This window comes from Rattus rattus, chromosome 16 (genome assembly GCF_011064425.1).
Source record: "Rattus rattus isolate New Zealand chromosome 16, Rrattus_CSIRO_v1, whole genome shotgun sequence".
In the NCBI taxonomy this organism is placed as follows: Eukaryota; Metazoa; Chordata; class Mammalia; order Rodentia; family Muridae; genus Rattus; species Rattus rattus.
The window spans coordinates 359590-386249 of record NC_046169.1 but is presented as its reverse complement, the minus strand read 5'-3'; the positions used below and the strand labels follow the sequence as shown (position 1 = coordinate 386249).

Sequence of the window (26660 nt, the reverse complement as noted above, 5' to 3'; positions counted from 1 at the left end):
CTACTACTACTACTACTACTACTACTACTACTACTACTACTAATAATAATAATAATAATAATGCCTCAGGCATACTGGAAAGGCCTGAACAGGAGAATCACACACATCTGAGGCATGAGGTGCACACTGAGATTTCATCTGAAAACCAACAGAAATTGAGAACTCATTCTTGTAAAGATCCCAGCACACTGGTGCTAATTATTCCGTAGGTCAATGGAAGACTCGCAATCACCACATAACATACACTGCCACACATGTGTGTTTGCACACACATACACACACATGCACATACACACACACACACATACACACACACATGCACACACACATGCACACACACATACACTCACACACATGCACACACACACACGCACACACATACACACACACACACGCACACACGATCCTGATGGGAATGTGTATAACTACATAAAAAGATAATAATCATGCTGTGACCAATAGCGGAAAATGTACATTAGATACCGGAGTAACATCACCACCACCCTGGACAAACACATACACAAACAAATTTTATTTAATAAGTTTAATGCTTTTAATAAATTGAAAGGTGAATTGTGTGCATATGCGTTCCCCCCAAAAAATCTGTGACTCGCTCACCAAAAGGAACTGTTATCATCCCTGCCAATGGGGCGTTCTCCTGTTTGAAGTCCGCCAACCTGCCAATACCTGTAATCATTTCTTTGCTATTGGCTTCAGGCCATGAGTTGGCTCATGCAAGAGTGTTTGGTTACAGACTACGTTGTCTCTGTTTAAGCTAACAAAATGGGTTTTCAAGGAACAAATTCATAGATAAGGACTGTGGTGGGGAAAAGTGTTACACTCTATATTTTATATGTTGCAATATAAAAGATACATTTTATAGTTATAAAATATTTTATATAAATATATTAATATAAATATATAAAATACAGTTATATAAATATATAAAATATTTTATATAAACACAATATAAATATATAAAATAATCTCTATCAATATATAATATATAAAATGTATTTTATATAAATATATAAAATATTATATTGATATATACTATAACTATGTAAAATATTATATAAATATATAATATATATTTATATAATATATAATATAGATTAAAATATAAAATGTTATATTTTATAATTTTATACTTCCAGGATCTCAAGCCATCAAAACCTTAAGACACAAGTGCAGCCTTATTCCTGGTTAATTTAACTCACTGTCCTGCCAACTATTCATCTTATGAATACTGTTTTAAATTCGGACGCTGTAGTCTAAGATGCTTACAGGTATGCTTTTGTTTGCTTGCTTGTTTTTGAGATAGGGTCCTACTATATAGCTCTGGCTGTCCTGGAACTCACTCTGTAGACCAGGCTGGCCTTGAACTCAGAGATCTGCCTGCCTCTGCGTCGGGAGTACTGGCGTTAAAGGTGTGCGCCACGGTGTCAGGGTGTGGGGGGATGGCTGGGAACTGACTTGGTTGCAGCCTGCACCCTGTCGTGGTTGGGTGCTGGAATGTGGTGGTCACTGTTAGTTATCAACCTGACAGGGTATGGAATGAACTAAAAGCTAAGTCACTAGGCACGCCTGAGGGGGTTATCTTGATAAGGATAGTTGAAGGCGGGACCCACCCTAAATGTGGGCGGGGCCTTCGGAGGGGAACCTTGTATTTACTATGCTCGCCTTCCTGTTTCTGCCGTGCCGGAACCACATCTATCCTGCCTTCACCATTATTGCTGTCGCACTCTTCCCTGACATGGGACCCAGCTTCTTCAGCCTCCCAACACAGACCCAGCCGCAGAGTTCCCATGAAGCAGCGCACTGGGACTGAAGCATTCAGCCTTACGGACTGAGTAACTATTGCGTTCCCAGTGTGGTGACAGCCGTTACTCGAGTACCCAGACCATACCATTAAGGCAGCTTGAACAACCCCCCTCTGGACATGTATTCTGTCTGTTCCGTTCCTAATACGTAAAACAAAGAACAGAACCCTAAAGAATAACCGCGAAAGGCCTAGAGGCCTGACTGGAGCTTGGCCTAAGGAGACGGGTTTTCTTCGCTCTGGTTTCATATCAGGGTCTTAGAGACAGATGGAGACACCTCAGAAAACAGCATCAATATTAAAATCGCAGCCACAGCAATTGTCCCCATCAACATCTGAGCCATTCTTACCACACGTGTCTTACTTGACTGAACCCAGGGCCTTGCGGTTGCTAGGCAAGCGCTCTACCACTGAGCTAAATCCCCAACCCCCTTACTTGGGATCAGAACGCTCGTTCTCCATCTCCGCGGAGATGAGATGGCAATCGGGACTCGTATGGCCTTAGCAACAAATCTAATCATGTTCTAATAAGCGGCACAACAGAGCTCGTGGGACAATGAGGTGAGGCTGCTTTTCTAGAAGCTGGGGGTGTTTACCTGACCTCATGCTCCTAGCTACAACTGCTTGAACAGCAAGGCTGCTCTCTTAAAGCGTCCATGTATTGACTGGTGATCTCTCACTAATCTCACCTCAGTAAACATCGCCTTGGTGCCAGCTGGATTCTACCACGCGTCGGTCCAACCCCACGCACTCATCGCTTCCCATGCAGCCTGGAGCTCAGCACAAGCGTCTACTGTGCCCCTCCCCAACAACCTCAGGGGCACGGAGAGCCACACCGTTGAATTCGATTGAATCTGCATAATCTGAACCCGTTCCTAAGAGCTCAGTCTCTTTTGAGTTCCAGCATCAGATGACAGCCTCGTTATATGTAAATATATTTAGGAGCAAATGAAATGCCACTTCTCAATTCTTCAACTAAGCGCATTCAGTTTTTTTAATTAAATTTCTCAGAGCGGTTTGTCAACCTTGGCATTTACACACAAAGCATCGGTAAGTGTGTGGGGATTCTTAAGAGGTTTGTTCAGCGAGTGTCAAGCTAAGTACAATAGCAAAGGAAGGGCAAAATTGGAAACACTGATGTCTTAATCAAATCACAGCCCTGGGAATGGAAAACAAAACAGCAAGGAGGGCTGGCAAAAGAGGTTTGTGCTTCGTGGACCAGGTGAGGGAGCAAACCAGGGAAAGCACCATAGGAAAGCACAGCGTCCGCTGTAAAGATGGAGGACCCTGGGCAGTAAAGGAGTCTACCAGGAGCCCCAGAGGAGAGGCACTGAGCCTGAAGCCACAACACATGAAGCCACAACCCACATAGATGGCTCTCTCGCTGATAGAAATAACAGTCAGTGGCTAGTCCGTGTGTCTGTCTGTCTGTCTGTCTGTCTGAGACAGAGGGAGAGGGAGACGAACTGGGAGAGAGGTGTGTGTGTGTGTGTGTGTGTCTGGCTGTCTGTCTGTCTGTGTGGGTGAGAGAGGGAAGGAGAGGTGGGGGGAGTATGTGTGTGGGTAAAACAGTTGAGAGATCAACTCCTGGCAATGTCTCAAGCCGACGTTGAGTACACTTGCCATGCTGTCTGTCAGAGCTATTCATCCAACATAACTGACTTTGGTCCCCCAGGATCCATAGCTACCCTTTTCCCTGCCTCGTGGCACTGGGAAACAGCCATTCTTGTGTCGGTCTGCACAAGTTCGGCTCTCTTACACTGCACATAGAAATGACTGTCGTATTTGGTTCTGTGTCTGGGTTATTGCACTCCTGATCACGCACCCCGCAGGTCAATCACTGCTGTCTGTCAACACCGAAGGCCAATTACAGCCCATCCTGAGCACACTGTACTGTCTTTATCCATCCGTTAGTGGACAGGCAGGTGCCTTCCAGACCTTGGTTGGCGTCAATAATGCTGTTATGAGCACGGGAGTGCCCAGGTACATCTCATGTTTGAATGCTTGGTCCCCAGTTGGTAGAACTGTCGGGGGGTTGGGGGGCTGAAGAGATGGCTCAGCGGTTAAGAGCACTGACTGCTCTTCCAGAGGTCCTGAGTTCAAATCCCAGCAACCACATGGTGGATCACAACCATCTGTTATCGGATCCTATGCCCTCTTCTGGTGTATCTGAAGACAGCTACAGTGTACTTATATGTAATAAATAAATCTTTAAAAAAAAAAAAAAAGAACTATCTGGGGAAGGATTAGGAGGTGTGGTCTTGTTGGACGAGGTGTGTCACTAGGTGTGGGCTTTGAGGATTGAAAAGCCCATACCAGTCTGACTGTCTGTCTTTTTCTCCTCTTCCTCCCCTCCCCTTCCCCACCCCTTCCCCTCCCCCTCCCTTTCCTCCCTCCCCTCCCTCTCACCTTGGGTTTGTGTATCAGATGTAAACGCTCAGCTACCGCTCAATCCAGCACCATGCCTGCTTTTCTATGACATGCCACTGTCCCGATGGTCGTTATTAACTGACAGCAAGCTCCCCTTATTAAATGCTTTTTTTTTTTTTTTTTTTTTTTTTTTTCCGGGGCTTGGGACTGAACCCCGGGCTTTTGGCTTGCTTGGCAAGTTCTCTACCACTAAACTAAATCCCAACCCATTAAATGCTTTCTTAATAAGTTCTCTGGGTCATAATGTCTCTTCACAGCCATAGAAAAGTGACCGAGACAGGGATTAACACGCCCAATTATACTTTCCTGTTCGTTAAAGGCATTGGTCTTGCACCTTCCCTTTATTAATTAAGAACAATGAATGATATTCACGTAAACTTTTACACAGAGATACACTTGCATGTTCATGAGGATGAAGTTGCCAGGTCATAAGTCCCTGGTCCCCCCAGCAACATGTTAGTGTTCCGGATTCTCCCACGTCCTCATCAACACTCCCCAGCGTCTATTTTTACAATCATACGCTGTATGCTGTTACGGTGTATAATGTATAATTCTGTTGGACTTATTTCCTGGGTTTTTGTTGCTATTATTGTTTTGAGACAGCATCTCTGTATGTAGCCCAGGTTGGCCTAGAATTGGTAAACTGACTAAGATAGACTAGGCTAGCATCAAACTGGTAGCAATCCTTCTGCCTCTGACTCTTAGAGCTGGGCTTACAAGCCTGTGTCAACAGGCTACAACTGCTTCTTGACCCCTCTACAACTGCTTCTTGACCGTTTGTATATCTTTGTGTGAATGTTAGCATCTGGAATTTTCCATACTGTTATAATGGTTATGTTGGTATCATGGCTATAATTCAGTTTGTGGAACATCCTTTACGTCCTTCTAGTCTACAACATCTAGTTTTGCCAGGACTCACCTGTTAAATAATGTGGAACTGGTCACTTACTTTTTTTTTAGGAATAACACACTTTACTGATTCCAGTGAGATTACCCAAGCTTTACTTTCCTCCAACTTCAGTTTTGGTGGTTTATTTTTTAACAAAATTGCCATTTTCACTAAAGCTTTCAAATTAAGTGACATAAAGTTGGAATTCTTTTTTGTCTTATGTGTATGTTGCCTTTGTTAATCGTGTTTTCCCTGTGGAATTTTCCAGTTTAATCACGTTTTCCATATGGGTATCTAGTATCAATAGCTTCTTTTAGAATAACTCACTATTTTCCCCGTCTGTAGTGTGCCTTTGTTTCTCATTTCTTTGTTTGTTGTTCCTATTGCTTCCTTTCTTCCTAGCTTGTTATCCTAATGTTGTTTTCCAACATCTTAGTTGCTTAACTATTGATCTCAGCCTTGTTTCTTTTCTATGTTGTAGTGGTGAATTTGTTATACCGCTCCGGGCTGACTCCGGGCTGGTTGTGGGCCTGCTGCACCTGCCCAAGAGCTCTCTGGATTCGCAAATAGAAGACACGCACCCATGCATGCATGCACGCACGCACGCACGCACGCACGCACGCACGTACTGCTTCCCTGTCTTGGCAATTCTCTGCCCCACCCCCCTTTCTCTTTTCCTTCTCCTCAAATTCCTCAAAGTCCCACCCCGTCTCCCTGCCCAGCCCAGCCATTGGCTGTACCGCAATTCTTTATTATCACTCAAAGCCACCTGGGGGCAGGGACCCTCGGGTCTGGAAACGAGGCTTTGGGAGCCGAGTTAAGACAAAGCATTAGAACCAATTCCCAACACTATGTAATGGGTTTAGTGCTATGAATTCCTTCCCAAGGACAGCTCTTGTCCCAACCATAACAAATGTCATATTATTGTCATCCTCCATTTATTATTGACACTTTCCCATTGTGATACAGTCTCCCCATCCTTGTGGGGACGTTTACCTATCTCTGTGGCAATGCTGTCAGAAAACACAATGCACAGAAATTCTCCTAACTTCGTTGAGAATTGTTTTATGAGCTGATAATACGTCAATTTTTGTTTTCTTGAGCAAAATGTGCATTATCAGGGCTAGTGAATTGGTTCAGCAGGCAAAGGCATCTCCAAGCTTGATCTGAATCTACGAGTCTTACGAGACGGTGTCATGTAATCTCTCTCTGTCTCTGTCTCTGTCTCTGACTCTGTCTCTGTCTCTGTCTCTCTCTGTCTCTCTGTCTCTCTCTGTCTCTCTCTCTCTCTCTCTACACACACACACACACACACACACACACACACACACACACACACACACACACAGGATGCTAAAATAAAATGTGCATCATCTAAGTTTCTTACGGTCACATTTACCATTACATGTTTGTATTCTTTTTTTTTTTTTTTTTTTGTCCCGGAGCTGGGGACTGAACCAGGGCCTTGCGCTTGCTAGGCAGCGTATACCACTGAGCTAAATCCCCAACCCCACATGTTTGTATTCTTAACCTTTACTGCTGCGTTTACCTTGATGGTAGACAGGGACCCAGCTCACATTTTTCCCATTTTAAACTCTTAATCCTCATTCCCTTCTCTCATCCCTTTCCTCTCACACTGAGTCTCCCCTTTGCAACTTTTCCTCCCACATTCACTCACGTCTTCCCTTGAGACGCCTCGAGTTCAATCAGGGGTTGTTTGCATGACCGCGAGTGGGGAGTTCTTTACTGGAGTATGGGTAACTTACGAGTGGCAACACCACTGATAAAAATGGCATTTACTCCTCCAGTGATACAGCTGCAGAGTGGGAAGAGGAACCTCAGTGGGGAAGACGCCTCTATCAGATCACCAGATCACCGGTGGGCTAGTTAGTCCCTGAGGCATTTTCTTCATTGGTAATTGGTAGGGAGCCACCCAACCCTTTGCGTGTGGTACCCCTGGGTGGGTGCTAATGGGTTGTTAAAAGGCAGGCTGAACAAGCCAGGGGGGAGCAAGCCACTGAGCAGCATTTCTCTGTAGTCTCTTCTTCAGTTCTGGCTTCTGGGTTCCTACCTTGGTGTCTTAGTTAGGGTTTTTACTGCTGTGAAGATACACAATAATCAAAGAAGCTCTTATAAAAGAAAGCATTTAGTTGGGGCTGGCTCACAGTTTCAGAGGTTCAGTCCATTATCATGGCAGGAAGCACAGTAGTGGCAGACATGCATGGTGCTGGAGAAGGAACTGAGAGTTCTGCATCTTGATCCACAGGCAGCCAGGAGCAGACTGTCCTTCACGGGCGGCCAGGAGGAGGCTCTGATTCCACTGTGAGCAGAGCTTGAGCATGAGAAACCTTCAAGTCCACCTACACAGTCACACACTTCCTCCAACCAGGCCACATCTCCTTATAGCTCCACTCCCTATGGTCAAGCATTGAAACACATGAATCTATGGGGCCAAACCTATTCAAACTGCCACACTTGGCTTCCCTCAATGTTGGACTGGGACTGGGACACGTGAGCTAAATAAATCCTCTCCAAGTTGCTTTTGATCAGTGTTTTCTCACAGCAACAGAAACCTAACTAGAATATCCACAATGATTAACTACTCGCAGTCTCTCATGGGTCACATGGGCTCCTCACTCATTTTGAGTAAACACCCGACAGGCCCCATCTTGTAGAGATCTTGTGCAGATAATCTTAGCTTTAGTGAGTTCGTGAGTGCAATAGCTATGTCACGCCCAGAAGACATCTTTTGGGGTTGGGGGATGGGAGTAATGGGGAAGGTTGAGGCAGGGTTTCTCTGTGTAGCCAGGCTGTCCTGGAACAAACTCTGTAGACCAGGCTGGCCCCTCTCTGCCTCCTAAGTGCTGGGATTAAAGGTATGTGCCTGGCCAGAAGACATCTTTTTTACTGCACATCCGAATAACTAGTCCTCCGGTTCTTACTCTTTCAAGTCCCTCTTTCCTAAGGAAAGTTCCTCAAGCCCCATCTAGGCCACTCTATCACTTACTCTGGGCACCCTGGCCAGTTGCAGGGTTCTGCAGTAAGAAGTTTTCTGGTGGAGCATAGTGCAGCAATTAACCTCACACATTTTGACGACAGACTTCCTGAGTCTGTTCACCACCAGTCCCTCTCATGGTGAAGCCATTTCAGGCACGCATAGACAGAATGATGTATATCCCAGGGAAATGAACCTTTTTATTCCTATAGGTGATGCTTTTCTCATAAATATAAATATTATAAATTTAATTAAATATTTATAAATATAAATATTATAAATGCCGATGCTTTTGTCTCAGGAATAAATACTTGCTTTACGTTTGTAATTCTGTTTTCTTCTTGTTATTTGTTGGATATACTTTCTCCCTTTGATTCTTTTCAATCATTCCTGGAACACAGCAACCCTAGACAGTGTTTTGTTTATACAAAAGCTTTTAGAACTTTAGTTTAAAAAGGCAAAACACTAAAATATGTCCCTAATTCAAAGTCTGCATCTTTCTATCCTCCAAATCTAAGAGCTTTGAAATTTGCACATAGCAAGAAGACTGTTAACAATATTGCCAGTGAGCTCAGAGCCTTTCATCTAATGAGATCTTGACTGACTGCATGATATCTCTGAGACTAGCAAATGTATTACAAAAGAAAAATAAAATATAAAATGGAATGTAATTCTATGATTTTATATCAACCTGTTCTGATAAAAATAAATAAATACGGCCAGTTTCCTGGAAAAGCAACATACTCTCCCGGAACACAAATGTTGATTCATTACGGCAGATTCCACAGACTCCAGGAATGATTGCAGCATAAAATATGAGGCTCTGCTTTTTGTGGGAGGTAAGAGGACTGTTTCTAGGCACACTGACAAAGTAAAACAAGGTCAGGAGAATTATAACGTAATGCATACTAAGAAAAGGAAAACAGAGGCAGCCAGGGACATTTAAAAGAACAATAAGAACATTTCTAATATTTGGGACCCACTCTTTTGTTTGTTTTCTTTTTGTTTTTGAGACTGGGTCTTAAAATATAGCCTTGAGTGACTTGGAAAACTCACTCTGTAGACCAGGCTGGCCTCGAAGTCACAGAGATCTGCCTGCTTTGTTTTTGAAAGGGAATTTTTCTTGACATAAAGTAGTTCCCCCTGGGTGTTAACAAGCAAGAGTCGTCAATGCATTCTGGACATGTTGGGCAATACAAACCCAAGGCACCTCCCTTTTCACGAAGTAAACTACGACGGGGCAATTATAACAAATGGTAAGAGTCCAAGAATAAGGGGTTGGGGATTTAGCTCAGTGGTAGAGCGCTTGCCTAGCAAGCTCAAGGCCCTGGGTTCGGTTCCCAGCTCCGGAAAAAAAAAAAAAGAAAGAAAAAAAGAAAAAAGAAAAAAGAAAGAGTCCAAGAATAGAAACACATTTCAGTAACACTGAAATCACATTGTATCCAAACCAAATAAAACTTATATCACAAACATTAGCAGCTAAGATCATGGACAGGACGCCTTAAGCCTCAACAAGGTTCCCAGAGCCTTCCTGCGAGCATCTCATCAGACCCACGGAGTTCTCACCTCAGGCTGTGGCCCCTCGAGTCTGCGCTAATGGGCGAGCCATGCTGCATCTCGTTTTTCTTTTCGTGTTTATTGTGCTTTGGACCTTGTCCTTTTCTGCCTTCTTCCTGGCCTCCAAATCCCTTGCCCGTCAACAGGCCTTAGTCTTTTGACCTGAACTGCTGGTCATTTTTGAGGCAGGCAAGAGCCTTCGTCACACATGGGAGTTTAGTGAGCCAGCCAGTGGGGGATGGGGAGATATAGGCCTAGAAACTCCCTCTAGGAAGATGGGTTCCCTGCATTGGAGGGACACTCCTCTTCCAGTCGGCAGAGGACTCGAAGACCTAAGACATTTGAGGCCATGGTAAAAGAAAATGCAATTGTTTTGGGTGTGATTGGAAGAAAGATGGAGAAGACCCTTTCCCCAGCTTCCGGCAGGGCCATATGAAGGCAGTGCCTCTTAGGGGCTGGGGAGATTTGATTGGAGAGGGCAGTGGGGTTTTTGTTTTGTTGTTGTTGTTGTAGCCTCTAGTTTTTCCAATCAGGTCTATACTTTTAATAGAAGTTTTAAATGTGTAACAAATATCACTGCTGTTTTAATAACGCTACCGAGGCAGCTATGGCGGCCATGGAAGAACCCTGTGTTGGGGTGTTGCTCATAGTGTTTGCTACCCACATTAGAGACTAATTAGATGAGCGCTAAGATCAGTAGAACTGGCTGCTAGGGCAGAAAGAACCTTACTGTGCAGTAGACAGGCTTCAAAGTGAAAATGCAAGTTTGTATTGTAAGTGTTCATCAGCATCATAAGAGAAAACATTTATGATCTAGTTCCAGTTACAAAGAGGTTTAAACATGGCTACTTCCGTTCACCTCCTAACTCTGCTACCGACTGCTTGTGTACGTAATGCTGAGAATTGCCTGGCTTCCCTGTTCTCGTGTCAGCAACTGCCAAGTGGAATTCCTTTGTTCACACTGCAAACGTGCAGCCTGCCTGCCAGGTCTCTCATACCCAAACGGAGGATGACAGGAAATAAAATGTAAAAATGAGGGGGGTATGACTACGGAGTCAAAAATAAAGACAGGAGAGAGCAAGAAGGAAGGAAGCCAGGAACGAGCTGGTGGGTATCAGGAGAACATGACACCCCACCATGTGGGAGAGGAAATTATTAGATAGATAGATAGATAGATAGATAGATAGATAGATAGATAGATAGATAGATAGATACTGTTACCTGGACATCTCCCGGTGTTTTAAAGGGTTGTTGAACAAGTCTGTGAGGAGGCAGGGTCCAAGGAAGAGAATAGGGAAGGATGAAGTCAGAGACATCAGAACGAGATCACAGATCTCTGTAGTCCTACTGTAGGCACCCTGTGGTACACTGTTGGCATCCTGTAGCTGATGTCCTGGGGGATTTTAAGCTGCACAGCAGCTCTGACTTCTGCCTTAGCAGGACTGACTCCATGATGGCGGTACCATTCAGGCCATAAAACTCAGCATGTAGACAGCACCGCCTGCCAAAACTAAAACAAAGGCCTAATCCATCTAAGTCCAAAGTTCTGAGAAAGTCTGTAAACATACTAACCTGGCTTGGGACTTCTATAGTTCTGCTTTCAGCTAACTGCACTTATTAACTGAAGTATGTCAGGGCTGTGTGTGTGCGTCTGTGTGTGTGTGTGTGCACGCACGCACGCTTAACAGCTCACCCTGAGAAAGACGCAGGGTTGCAGTAGGATCCCAAACACTCAGTGTAGTTGCCTGGTTGACTAACACTGACTTTCATTGGCTTAGACACATGTCCAAGGATACCTCACAACAGAGGCAAGATCAGCAGGTGAGCGGCTTCTGTAGTAGTCTGTGTTGGGCTTAACTGTGCCTGAAAGGAAAAAACTTAAAACTGCCCCCTAGACAAAAGTTGAAGCCAAAAGCGGGCCCTGGAACTGCCTGTTCCAGAAACTAGCTGATCACAGAAAGAGTAATTGTACCAGCTGGTTCAGCCACTTTGTTCAAGAAACTAGATAACCATAATAGCAGCTGACCATAGTAGCAGGAACTGGTTAACCATAAAGTTAGATTGAAATCTTATTAAAGAATAATCATGAGAAACAGGAGGTTCTTCCTTGTGATTCGATACAGTTTTTCCTTTAAATACCCCTTCTCCCAGCCATTCGAGGTCGAACTCCTCTACCCCTGCGTGGGATACGAGTCTCAACCCCAGTGCACTGGTTTCTGTCATCCCTGCCAATAAACCTTGTTGATTGCATCAAGATCAGTCTCTCGTGAGTTCTTGGGGCAGTCACGTCACCCTGAGACTTGAGTGAGGTTCTCCCCGCTCTGGGGGTCTTTCATGGGCCGAGGTGCTCCTGCCTGTCCAATCATTGTAGGTTCTTGAGGGAACATCATAGTTGTGTGAAACTAGGAATCCACCTGCGTCAACTTAAGTTCCTCATGCTTCGTATGATCTGGCTAGAGGCTCATTCCAACTGGGGCCATGGGACTTCCTCTCAATGGTTTAGCATCCCACAGCTAAGGATAACTCCGTCTTGCTTGGGGTCAGATGCCTTCTCATGCAGCTCACACCCAGCAATGCTTCAGTGAATTCTGGTGGCTCTGCCTTTAGTGCATATCTTAATGTAACCCCCTTTACTGCATCCATCATCTCCCTGGTCCACTGAGGTCACTCTAGTCATTTGTCACCCCCGTTAGCACAGCAGCCCTCCTATCTGTCCTGAGCAAAGTAGTCAGAAGGTCCTCTGCATATGATTATGGTGCTTAAGAGTAATTCCTCATCCTTCTGACCGCCAAGGGCCCGTGTAAGCGATGCAGTCTGGTTCAGGGAGCACACAGCTCTCCCTCATTACCTCAGCAATGTTTTCTTTTTAGCATGAAGTGCAGAGGGTGTTCTTACACGTAGGTAATCTGTTGGTGCTGTCTGCTTTTGTTTTGAGGCAGGATTTCATTCCGAGGCCCTGGCTGCCCTGGAACTCCTATATAGAATAGGCTGGCCTTGAAATCAGAGGCCCGACCTGCCTCTCTGCCTCCCAAGTGTTGAATAGAAGGTGTGTGCCACCATGCCTGGCTGAATATGAGACGCCATACGAAATAACTTGGTGAAGGTTATTTACCTCCCTGAGAAGCCGCAAAGCCAAGAGTCTGATTGTGCAGCCCAGCCTTTAACACTTGAGTCCTCCTGCTTTGGAGAGCTGGTGGTTTCACTGTGGCACATTTTAAGTATTCATCAAAGGCCTCCTAACTGCCTACACACATGGACACACACTCTAGAGGCATCAGAGAAATTGGGTTTAACAGTCCCAGCACTTGGGGAAGCAGAGGCAGGAGGATCTCTGGGTTCGGACAGCCTGGTCTACAGAATGAGTTCCAGGTCAGCCAGGGCTACACCGGAAAGCACCCCCGGGGGGTTATTTCTGTATGAGGGTATAGTCACCACATGCATGCGGGTGCCCATGGAGGCTGGAAAAGGGTGTGGTCTTGTAGGCACAGGACTTAACATGACAGATCTTGTTTTGATCCTTGCCATGCTCTGAGCGCTACTCGAGACTGAGCAGACTCGGTCTTTTTTTTTTTTTTTTTTTTTTTTTTTTTGGAGCTGGGGACCGAACCCAGGGGCCTTGCGCTTCCTAGGCAAGCGCTCTACCACTGAGCTAAATCCCCAACCCCCAGACTCAGTCTTTATCTCACAATCATTCCTGCAAATTCTTTTCCAGAACCCGAGGCCTCTAATTCTCTGAGCATAAACATCTAAACTCTTCCCTGACGCTGTCCTCTGTTCATTTTCCTCTCATAACTTCTTATTCTGCATCTTTTGGGGGGCAAGGGGTGATGAAGGTAGGAGGGGCAGATGTTGGGTTAGGGTGACTATTCAGTCCCTCTAATGGTTCACTTCTACTTTAATTCATCATCTGAGAATGAAAACTCTACCCGGGTCTTCCATTTATAACATCCAGAGCACTGTGGGACTTTCGCAACTGGTGGCATGAAGGTGCTGGCAGTTTCGATTTGGGTTTCCCAAGGCGGTGAAACACATCAGTGCTCCAGTTTTGCATCATTCCTTCAGGGCAGGCAGCCAGCCCTGCTTCCGGAGTCCCCGGAGACCGATCCGATGCTTCTCTCTCAGCTGAACTCGGTAGACAGCTGCAAGTGAGGCAGGCATGCAGCTGTGACTTCCCTCCCCCTGCCAAGGGTTCTCACTCCCACACCAGCTCTCCTCCTCTGGAGAAAGGATAAGCAATTCACCAAGGTTCCCCTCAATCCTGTGTCGCTTGTCACAGGGGATGTTTCTTCACAGGTAGTTTCCACGGAGCAACATTTTCAGACTTCCTTCCCAAGCTTGAGCTGCCTATTGCAACTGCTTTGGGGGTTCACTTGATTTAGGCCTCTGTTACTTGGCAAAGATTCTTCCTCGTGTGTGGTACAAATTCAGAGCTGTTTCTGTTGTGTTCGCTTGGCTTTTTGATTTATAGAATATACAGTTTTCTGCTTCTTTTAAGTCTTTTGCTTTCAAGGGCTGCACTGGCATGGACAGTAAAGCTTTTTCTAGCTTGACTTGGTCTTCTATGCAGGTCTGTCTCCCAGGAGACAAAGGGATGGCTATGGTGATGGCAGATGGGAGTGATCTGGGCAGGAAGAGACCAGGTGGCTGGGAACACAAGTCACGGGTGGAAAGTGCTCCAGTGTGAGTTGGGAGATCACACCTGGAAAAATGCATCTGCTGTGAACAGCAATCAACTTTCAACTCTGAGAAGGGCTCTAAAAGGTCACATCCGGGTTTAGCTATTCTGTAAACACTTGAGTTATGAAAAAGATAAATCAGCTTGTTTTGTTTGTGTGTGTGTGTGTGCTATTCTTTTAACTTTGCATTGACTGTGAATTTCAGATCATGTACCTCAATCCTACTCACCTGCTTCTCAGACCCTCCGCCCCCTGCCCTTGCACACACCCCCACTCTCACACTCAGGAAAATTCTTATGGAAGCTGTAGTGTGTCACAGAGCCTCCCACTTTGTCCACGCTTCTTTTCTTGCAAATGTGCATTGCAGTGAGGTCCCAGGCCTCTGGCTTCGGCTACACCATCAATACTGGATCCTCACTGGGACTCCTCTGGGATCCTCACTGGGACTCTCTTGGATCCTCACTGGAACTCCTCTTGGATGTCCTGTTTTGCTCTGTGTCACGGAGGTCCTGCTACTTTGGATCTGTTGAACCAGTCCCTTCATGGGCTCTCGCAGTTCACCGATGGGGTAGATGTTATGGTGGGCCAACTCAGAGCCCTGGATCCGGGCATGTGTGGTGTGTCAGCTGGTCAGCCCAATGGGCAGGTTCTCACCATGTTGCTGGCTTGGCCTTATCTATGTGGACCACGCTGGTTTCAGTCACAGGGACCAGTCTGTGTGCCCCCTTAGGTGATGAGACTAAAGGCATGCACTCCATGCTGGACCTAGAAGAAGCTTAATGGGTGATCTGAATTCGAGGTCTCCCGACAGCCTCAGGCATTTGCAGTTGCTAGTGTTGTTTAGGGAGGCTTATGAGGTATGGCCTTGGAGGTGGCCAGCACAGGGCTAGGATTTGAAAATGAAGGCTTACACCATGTTCAGTTCGCTCTCTCCGCTTTGTGCTATGGCTCAATAAGGAAACTTCTGCTTTTGCTCTGGCTGCTGTGTCTACTGCCTGCTACCACACTTCCTCACCATGATGGCCTCTTAGTCCTCTGGAGCCATAAACCAAATAAACAAATACAAGTCGTAAGCAGTTGGGAAAGGTGATACTTGGTCTCTGTCTGTAGGTTTGTTACTGCCGAGAGACACCTCGGTAACTCTTCATTATACAGAGCTGCTAAGCCTCCGCAGAAGGCCCTCCATCCTACTCATCGGAGCTAAGCCATCCTGAGCTAAGCCAGAGGTCCTCCCTCCACCCCTACCCCCTCACTCCTCACTGCAGGCCCACATGGCCCTGCCTCTTTCCTGACTCTATGAAGTTCCCAGTGGTGACTAGACACCCGCCCTAGGGGTTTAGAAACCAACCCCGAGCTCTTTAGCCTGCCCTACCTTAGGCTAGCGAAAGCCTCCTGTTTCATCTGCCCAAGCAGAGTTCACAAACCCTAGCAGTGAGGCAGAACCACGAACCCCTCCACCATGCTTAGGTGGCCTTCTGTCAAGTATTCTGTCACAGCAACAAGAGAAGAGGTGACATGCATTTCTGTCTTTTCTTTCAAGACAAATGCTTTAAGGACTATCACCCTCTTACCTACAAGGGGACAAGATCATCGGACCAATGACCCCAGCACTGAGTTTACGACACATGCTTTGACAGCAAAATCCCAAAGGTTAAAATGCAAATATAAAAACCTAGGCATTCTCTATGGTGATGTAAAACAAATTGTGCTAAATATTCTGAAAACGTGCAGAATGGAGCTAGGAGGGAGCGTGAGGACTAACACGGTATTTCTGAGTTTAAACAACAAGAGAATGGGCGTGTGTGCATATGTGTGTGCGCGCGTGTGTGTATAAGCATTCACTGCACTTTTTAGCATTTTCAATAAAAGAAAATGCTCTCTCTGAGGGACAGGGGCAAATTTTGTCATTCTACAGCACTGTGACACCCACAGTATCAAATATTCACTATTCAAGCAAAAGAAACATTTTGTTAAAAGTTTCTGGGATTTTTTTTGCTCACCTGCAGGGAGCAGGGAGACACAGAGAGGCAGCGTCTGTACAAAGTACAATAAAGAACAAAAGGCTAACACTGCTTAAACTGGGGCACGAAACCATGAGTGTTTATTATACTATTCTTGGTTTTGTAAAATATTCTTGGGCTGAAGAGAAAATAAATCACAATGTGAAATCTTAAAGAGACGACCCTACTTGATACAACTTTCACAGAAAACCACGGACAGATCTCCCAGTTCATTCCAGACTACCCAATCCTGGCAGACACCGGTACTAAAATAAGGAGAGAACCTAATCCTCATAGGTTCATCCCTGGGGCTGGTGAGTTCAACCACAGGATCAGGCACAACACAGATTAGTGTAACTCAGACCTCCTCAGAGCAGCTCTACACAGCAGCTGGAGAAACTCCTGTCTGTGACACTCACATCACACCCCATGACTGCCCCGGACGGGCTGGCATAACCATTTTCATTCTTAGCAGGGTTGTGGCAGACAAGGCATGCTGTTAATCCCAGCTCTCAGGAGGCAGAGGATGGCAGATTTCGAGTTCAAGGCCAGCCTGGACCAAAAAATGAGTTCAAGGACAGCCAAGGCTACACAGAGAACCCCTGTCTCAACGACAACAAAAGCAAAACAAAAAACCAAAACATCAAAAATTCTTTCATCTTTTGCAGAGTAATTTATATATGGGAGGCTTTTTCTAAACATACCACCAGGATCTTCCAAATGAAACTTAGCAAGCTGAGTTGTCTGAGAAAAGACCAAGGCTAAGAATCACCAGGTATTTTAAAAATCAAGACTACAACACTTCTTATAGAAAGTACAGAAACATACCACATAGATGTAGGAAGGTAATGGTGACACAGGCACAGAGATTAATGACAGGAGCTCAGAAGGAGACTGAGGCATGGGGAGACTCAGTCCCCATATCTGTGTCAGTGACATGCAATGTGCAAATAGTCCCAGGCCTAAGTAACTTAAAAGGCTAAAGTATTAGAAGAAGATAGGAGGGGTTGGGGATTTAGCTCAGTGGTAGAGCACTTGCCTAGCAAGCGCAAGGCCCTGGGTTCGGTCCCCAGCTCTGGAAAAAAAAGAAAAGAAAAGAAAAAAAAAGATAGGAAAGTATTTTTAAAATCTTATAATAACCATAAACACAGAAGGAAAATGAAAGACACGAGCACATTAGAGGTCACAGTGACAGGACCCTGGGCTGGGCTGGGTGGTGCTGAGTCACTAAGAGACCTCAGAGGATGGTTGATGCAGGGAGATTTCAAACTCGAGGTCTGCCCGGAAAACAGTCAGTTCAGGGTCAAGCTAGACAACGTAGTATGTTTGTTGTTTTTTGTTTTTCTTGAAATAAGAGTAAAAAATAGGCGTGGGGGATTGGGAATGTAGCTCTGGTAGAATACTTACTTAATTTAGCATGCAGACTGTGATCTCCAACATCTCAAACAAATGAAAGAGAAAACATTTCTGTAACACGTAACAAGAAAAAAAGATTCTATGCGCAAAGAAAACTTGGTATGCAGACTCCCAGAAGATGATACACTCACACAGCATGTGTAAAACTCAAACCATACCGTCTTTTAAGATCGGAAATGTAGCTTCACAAAGTATGGCGGTCTGAATTAGAAGGCTCCCGTAGGCTCACAGGTTTGAATGTTTGGTGTCCAGTTGGGTGACTGCTTGAGAAGGATTAGGAAGGGGAGGGGTGGCCTTCTTGGAGGTCTGGTGTCACTGGCAACAGGCCTTGAGGTTCCCAAGCCTACACCACTCTCAGGTCTCTACTTGTGGATTAAATGTAAGCTCAGCTCCTGTTCCCAGCGCCATCCCTGCCTGTCTGCTGCCATGCTCCCTGACAGGGTGACCATGGGCTCACCCTCTGAAACTTGTTCTTCTCTAAGTTGCCTTAGTTAGTCATGGTCTCTCTTCACAGAAAAGTAAGACACAAGGTATGACTGACTAAAACTCAAAACCCATACTCAAAAAAAAAAAAAAAAAAAGGATAAAAAAGACTTGGGGAAAGGTCAGAGACAGGAAATAGACGTATCACAGAAAATTGAGTTTTAAAGACGTGACAACCGTCAACAACGCTGTTTTGTTTAGTGACGAATGAATGAACAAACTAGTATCTGTACTACAGAATCACTGAAATACACACAGAGCTAGACTGTCTCTAAAGCAATCTGGACTCATATATAATTACTTCAAGGGCTCCCCTCGAGAGCCTGCACGGGACCAGCAGAGTCACGAGCGAGAGCCATTACACACAGGGCAGAACCATAGCTACAACAGTTAAGCCCCTCAAAACAGTGACAATAATCATGGCCTTCCCAAGCAAGGGACAAGGTACACTAGTGTGCAATGGCAGAAACCACTTTAAAGAGTATGGAGGCCAAAGTAGGACAGGCACATGCTGCTTAATCCCAGCACTCGGGAGGCAGATGCAGGCAGACCTCTGAGTTACAAAGGGAAACCCTATCTTGAAAAACAGACGGAGGGAGGGAGGGAGGGAGGGAGGGAGGGAATCAGGTACTGAGTATAGCTTAGTTTTAAAAAAACAGGTATCAATAAAAATATCACAATTTTCATCTTGGGCATTATTTCCGACTTCCCTCTGAGTTGCCTCTAAGTCACTTGTTTAAAGGTTAACTGGATCCCCAGTATGCCCGGCACTTGCCATTTGAATAGAGCTACTGGAGAACTTGGTTCTAGCAATTTCTATCTGCCAAGAGCTTCTGAGGACAAGTGTTGAAGCAGGTAGGCTGTTTTGTATATGACAGTTATCTAACTGCACTGCCCAGCTTTGTCCTGTCGTGACAAACTTCTCTATAATGTCCCCCAGCTTCACACTTTCCTTCTGCTTTAAGAAGCTGCCACTGGGGGTTGAGGATTTAGCTCAGTGGTAGAGTGCTTGCCTAGGGAGCGCAAGGCCCTGGGTTCGGTCCCCAGCTGCGAAAAAAAGAAAAAAGAAGAAAAAAAAAAAAAAGAAAAAAAAGAAATAGGGCTATTGCCTATTTCATAAACCTGACCGTGTATAGTCCGTAGCCTCTTAGAAATGGTTCTCAGGAGAAATGTTGAGGGGATTGGAGCTACAGGCTAGAGAAACCCAAGTGTGTAAGCAGATCATTCGGGTGAGGCTTTAGAGGATCAGCACTTAGAATAAACAGCAACAGAGGGCCCGCCCATGAGGACCGCTACAGCAGTGGTTCTCAACCTCTGGGTCACGACCCCTTCGCAGGGTTGAACCACCCTTTCTTTCATGGGAGCTGCACATCAGATATCCTGCATATCAGATATTTATGTTATGATTCATAGTAGTCACAAAATTAGTTATGAAGTAGCAACAAAAATAATTTTATGGCTGGGATCACCACACGTGGGGGTGTTAAAGGGTCCCAGCACTAGGACGGTTGAGAACCAGTGCTCTACAGGGACTGAGCCACAGAACCTTCATACTCATTACAGCAAAGGATCTGGCTGCATTCGGCTCGTGCCCTGGAATTCTGACTGCTGCTGAGTTAAGTCACAGACCGAGTTGCTTGGCAGAAGAAACTCAGAGTAACAGCCAGCCTAAGGTGTGGTTACTGACCATTATTCTTAAGAACCGCAATGAGAGCACAAAGATATAAAAACCGGCATTTGCTAGGGAAAGGTGTATAGCCACGGTTAAGGTTGTGGACAAGGCAGACACATAACAATGGAGCTGTAACTAATGCCATTAAAGACAAACTGGCCCAGCGAGCACTTGGTTAAAGGCCCTATCCATCAAAGGCTCCAGCCTTCCCTATTGGGAAGCTGCCTATGACTGGCTAGGCAGGTGCTTCCTGGCTGCAGAGAGGAGCTAGGCTGCTTTTAGGGAGCAGAACTTGGTGTTGGTGTGTAGGTTAAGAATGAGTGAAGAGGTTCTGGAAGCTTGGGTCAAAGTCTTGCAAAGCCACTGCGGGCAAGCATCACGTGGGAGAATCTGACTCTCGGCACGGAGGCCAGGAGCTCTAGAGAGATCTGAGTTACAGTGGAGACCCAGCAAGAGCATTCACTAAGGAAAACAACAGGCTCCAAGTGGAGATGACCCAAGAGAGGTCAAATGTGCTACAGATGACAGCTGGGATCCACCACAGCCTGCAAGAGCACAATGACCCCGCCTATGTGGGGACAAGGGTTTGGTATTTGTCTTGGTCTTGCTTGGGTCAATTTCTCGCTGTCCCACGTTTCATTTTTGGGATGTTGCCTTATTCTGCCCCTTCATATGTTGCATGTATGCTAACTTGGATGTTCATTTCGTAAGGACTCAGTTAAGAGACTGCCCTGATGCTCAGAAGAGACTGAACTTTTGATCAACACTGGAACTGTAAGACTATGGGAACTTCGGAAGCTTAGACAGTTTGAGTATCTGGCCCCCAGCTGTTTGTGATATTTTGGGAAGAGGTGACCTTCAGGAGGTGAGGTGAGGCCTACCTAGAGGGTCTGGCTCTCTGGGTCCTCTAGGGCCTTGAAAGCCAACTGCCCAGCCTGCTTCCTGTCCCACTGTGGGGTCTCTGAGGAGGAAGGCAGCCCAATGCTTCCCTCGCCATGAAGACGCCTTCTTCCCCCACCTCTTCACTCCGATGTAGGGTAGATGTTTACAGTCAAAACAAACTCTTCCTCTCTTAAACTGCTTTTGTTGGGTATTGTTAAAGTAACAAAAAAAGTAACCAGTACACCATGCGCTGGTGCTCACGGTATCCCCACCTTTCCCCTGGTTTTATGCCGGCTGTCAGCATTCAGGGGAAGGGTGAGCTGAAAGGAGCGAATGCAGCTGAAATGTTAACTCTCCTCTCCTCTTCAGAAGTCTGGCAATCTTACAAAAGCAGCCTGCTTCAAGGAAGCTGCATTAATCTAATCAGAGTTTGAAGTTCTGGCCAAGATCATGGCCCCAGACTGAATCTGCTCTGTGAACACTGGACTCACCAACTCCCGTACAATGTTTCCCATAGGTAAGAGCTGTGGCATCATGGGAAACCATGCAGGCAAACTGGAAGTAGCCTAAGCAAAACAAAACAAGCCATTATTTTAGCCATTCTCTCAACTCAACAAAAGCTCCCAACATTACTTGAGAATCATACTGTCACTATAGGAGACTTATTAATACTTAATTAACTAACGCTGGTTTATTAGTGTCTGACATAGTGGAGCAAGAACATGGCTCTGCAGAATAACAAATGCAATCAAACTTTCCCTCACCACTTGAAAACTAACTCCAGCATATAATGACTGTTGATCCGTTCCTTCATGTATTCAAGAGGTCTTTGTCCAGCCACTACATAGAGCTATAGTGAGGATGGGACGGCACAATGGCATATGCAGAGTGTAACATACGCTGTGACAATCTGAGGCTCCTTCACTTTTAATGAAACAATTTTTAACACCTCTTCTCACTCTCTTTAGGAAAAGCATCTTTTTTGAATTGGTACACCTTCTGTCTACCCTAGCGAGTGGTGGCTTAGGATGGTGCTACCAACACAGAGCGTGAAGAAAAGGCTGACTAGGTGGGAACACGCACTGATGGAAAATCCTACAGAACACAGTATCTAGACGCGATGGACCACAACGCTCGGAGAGGTGCAGGACTTAGGTCTGCAGCCACCAGAAGCGGATGGGATCTGTATCTCACAGCAGTGTAAACCACTGAGAACAACGCCGGGGTAGGACAAAGTCAGTATGAGAGCATTTGAAGCCATGAAATGGTAGCTCTGAATTAAGGAGACTCCACCTCAGTGAAAAGTAAATAGAAAGGCCCAAAGAGATCATCGAGACTGTCCACCAGGACGGATGACCAACAGGACGGGGATCCTTTAGAGTCACACAGTCTCTACACATGTGGGTTTCAAGAGCAAAGACCGACTTCTCCAGGAAAAAGGTAAAAACCAGAGGACAGTGGGATGCCATTTGGCTAACGGCCAGCAGACCAACACAGTAAGGCAGTCTCAAATGCTCTCTATGCTGAAGGGAAATAAACGGAGACGAGGCACAGAAGGGTAAAGAGAAAATGCACAGATCCATCAAAGACCAGTAGGCAGCAATGCTATCGCAATAGTAACCATCAGTCAGATACAAAGTGGCCACTGCACAGAGTAGCAGCACACAGCCGAGCTGCTGGGAGGCCGGGCTGTGGTGAAGACGGTAAATGCACCAGTACGCCAGCCTACAGGAAGGCAAATGCCTACTGTAACCTGCAGGGAAACCATTAAAGAACACAACCAAGTAGGAACTAAAACACTACTAGAAGAGATCAAATAAAACAATCAAACAGAGCTAAAGGCTCTAAGAAAACAAAGGGCCAGATGAGGAGAAAAAAAAGCAACAGGAGAAACAAGAGATTACAACTAATCAGAAGGATTTATCCTCTTTAGAGGATCAATTAGATAAAGGACAGGTCCTCACATCAACAAGCCCCAGAGATGCACACAGTAAACACAGGAGGCAAACGTAAGAAACAACTACAAACGGCAGTTAAAGGAGCAGCGAGCGGCGTCTCAGCACCAGGCAACACGAGCACCTTCAGATGACCAAGACGCTCTCCAGTCACGAACACCAGTCACGAACACACAGCGACTCCCGACTTCGCTCTGAGTACCCCACCTAATTTCTATCTATGTAGCAGGTTCTTCCCAATCACCTTTTCCAGACTGCAGCATTTCCCACTTTTCTTTTTTAATTCACTTACTTCCAAAGCAACGTAAATATCTCGAAGGCAGGGGATTGGTCTGTACTGACTGAACCTCAATCTGAGTGAAAACTGAGTGACTGGCATGCAGTGGGTTCATGATGTTTACTGAGCAAATAAAACTTCCTGGTAATGTATCTGCACAGTCCTTAGCTTCAGGTTTTATATTACTGCTTTTTTAATTATGCAATTCACTAACTTGAGTGGTCTTTAGTAAATTTTTGCAAGGCAAGATTTTGCATGAAAAGTTTAAACATGAAGTTTAGAAAATTGTCACTGGGAAAGAAATGATTCTAAAGTTAAAAAATCACCAAACATGACTTTCTCTGGTAAATATATATTGAGTCACATAGGAATATAATTACATGAGCTTCTACGTTTATTTAAGTTCACAGAAAATCCAAAACTGTGTCTGGAAACTTGTCATCTAGAACCAACTGTTCATTATGGTAACAACACTATGCAGTGGAGTTATGCCTAAGTTAAACAAATCATCACATCCCCGATATCCTTCCAGGAGGCAAAGGGAACCTTAAAAGTCAAACTTGCAAGCTGTAGGAAGATGTAGAAAGTCATTTAAACTTTAATGTCTAGAACAAGTTTTACAGCACATTTCTCATTTACACACACAGTGGAGATCACTGAGAGAGCTTAGTGTGGCACTGCAGCAAGCGAGGCTCACCCGGGAGTCACCAGATCCGCCAGGGCGTCTGTTACAATGAGCTACACAGTTCCTTAAGGCCAGACAGTACACGGGCTCAAAAGAGCATGGCCGCAGCAGCATGTGCTAATGGCTGTCGGCACGGATGCTGGACACATACTTAGCTTTACTTTAATTTACTTTAAAGTATGTGGCTCTCCAGATGTTAGTACATGACGTGTTAAGTTTAACATAAGAAGAAGCCCCCAGGACGGAGACTCAGGACATAAAAACTTGATCATTATTGCACCTATTTCTCTACACAAGAAATGGAAATTTTACATTATAGTCCTTCCAAAAGGTGAACGGGTGGGCTGTAGAATTACAAACTCACTGGCATTGAACACAAAGTCTACGATGACCATGTTTGCCATGAACTGACGCACAGCATTAATGTGCAGTGAAATCTGGTGAACTATGATCATGCAAATAAAAATCCTCCATAATAATTTTATATGTCTTATAAAATGGTTTTGAACATGTTTCCATAAATATTTCCAATGAAGTTGTTGATGACAAAAATACAGTGCTATCCTTTATTATTTATGCCATAAATTTAAAAACATGCTTCTGTACTGCTGAGATGGAAACATCATTGTTTGGAGAGCTGAGCTAATGAAACATTTAAAACTCAAAGTGTCCTAATCCAGCATTAGCTGTCCTGACAGACAGCGCCTCCCATCACCACTGGTGCCAACACTGTTGCAAATGAAGTTAAACACTGAAAGATTAAGACACAATTCAAACATCTTTTTAAAAATAAAGTGTTTCATAAACATGAGGAAATATTAAAAAGAAAAATAATCACATCATTTGCAATACATACTAGAAAATAGCACGATGTCATTTCTAAAATAGTCACTTCTGTATAGCATCCAAATAGATTATATTCAGTTTTGGAAACACACCTTAAACACAAAGGCGTACTGTGTGAAACTGCTGCTACTTGGTATAGTAAACTCGGTAGTGCAGAATGTAACTTTCTTTTCTATTGTTAACAACTGTGCAAAAACAACCCTGCACCCAGAACCCTAAAGTTAATTCAGGGGAGCATAAGGTGGCACCCAATACATTTCAGCTCACACTCTATGTAAAGGGCGCTGTGAGCCTCCTCGATGATCTATTTTTAGACTCTGCAGACCTCTAAATTAAACCCAGGCAAGTGTCCATTTCTCCTGTTCTGGACTCAGTGGAAGTCTCAGCGTTTGTGAGTGTGACGCCTAAAGTCTCAGCCCAAACTAGATAAATCACTGCCACACAGCCCCTCCCCCAAAAACAATTTTTTTGGCTCCAAAATAAAGTACAATTATAAACTCTTGATGAAAAACTATGTTAAGGGGTCATCTATCATATACTATGGCTAAGTATGAATTTACAGAAAAGCACATCTCATGATCAGCAATTTTTTCATAAACATGCAACTCACTACAAAATACAAAACACTTGGCTTTCAAGAACAGATTTATAAAGATACACTGCATCAATAAAATTTTTTGTTTCTGATTAACTTTACATGGTTATAGAGAATGAGAACTTTCCTAATGTGTATATATCAGATTTTATATTATAGCGTAATAATTTGCATTTCTGAACATAATGTTCAAGAATATCTATACACAATAACATTCTAGACTATTAAAAGCCCATTCAAATTACAGAATTTTATTGATACAGTAGATTAATATAAACTGAAAAAAGATGATAGAATGGAATAAAGAATTTAGTACATTATTTTATAACACACTCTTTAAAATTAAAATATTTTAAATCTCTTTCTTAAAATTTTCATTGCCATGAAAAGCCAGAAAATTCTGGGAGCAATACTGAGGTGTAAAGTCATCAGGTAAGTTCAGGACTATCTCCCGCCCCGTGCAGTGCCCCAAAAGAGGCATTAGCGCTGGCGACAGAGGCTTAGCACCTCGGAGATGACGGGTGCCCTGGAGTACACACAGATGAGCTGTGAAGGGGCAGGAAGAGACCACTTAACTCCAACAAGTAGTGACATCAAGAAAATGACACCAATTGTTGAAAACAAGTTTTCACAGTAAAATTGCAGAGAATTCTAATACAAACACTGACAGACTGCTGCTTAAGATCCACCCTAGCAAATGCTTTTCAAATTAATAGATCCAGTAAGCAGCTGGGTACTGTCAGTTTAAAGCCGCAGATAAAAGCTATACAAGCACTTTAGAAGTCAGAGATGGGGAGTGGGACTATTTACACGCTTCTCTTTAGTTTATGCCTACACAGCCGTCACACATGACACTTTCACAAGACTCTGGAGTCAATGTCATCACTCTGTGAATGGCTGATGCATGTGACCACAAATTCATGGTCATCAAAAGTCCAACTGTCCACACTTTGGCAGTCCCGTTTTGTGCATCAAGGGCTTTATTTAGCCTCATACTTGACAAAAAATGTTATTTTTTTCCCAAAGCTTTCATAAAGAAAGTTAATGGCATGTTCATCGTCTCTCTCGTTTGGAGCTTCGCCGCCGTACCTGAGGAGAAAAGTCAACAGATGACCAATGTGAGCACATCCACAGTTACAGTACCAACCATTTTTAAAACAATCGTTATTCTCATACATTTCTGAATTTTTTTGCATTTCTTTTCTTAAAGCTGTCCTCTCTTTCTTTCTATCCTCAGAAATCAAGGCCTCTATGGTGTCTACGTATAGACAAGCCTACAGTCGACCTTTGCCAGGCAACAGGGTATGTTCCTTCTGTATTAATGTTTAGAGTCGTCATCCACAGAGCTCGGGGTGTCCCAGGTGAGTAACAACTACTCTCAGAGCCGCCATTGTCCCACTTCCTGTCTGTGGAAAGAAAACACTTGACTCTAGGGCTAGGTCATTTTATGTCAGAAGTTAGTCAGTTTGGCTCCCGGTAC

At 44.6% G+C, this 26660-nt stretch overlaps 1 protein-coding gene across 6 annotated transcripts in view; it reads right to left on the bottom strand.

Moving 5' to 3' along the window:
• Positions 1 to 24291: 24291 nt before the first annotated feature.
• Positions 24292 to 26660, bottom strand: part of Pds5b (PDS5 cohesin associated factor B) — a 131645-nt gene continuing 129276 nt past the window's right edge. For all 6 annotated transcript variants that reach the window (XM_032887088.1, XM_032887089.1, XM_032887092.1 and 3 more), the window contains one exon: positions 24292 to 26269. In XM_032887088.1, coding sequence (XP_032742979.1) covers positions 26234 to 26269 — 36 coding nt within the window. In that variant the 3' untranslated portion in view covers positions 24292 to 26233. The remainder of the gene's footprint in view (positions 26270 to 26660) is intronic.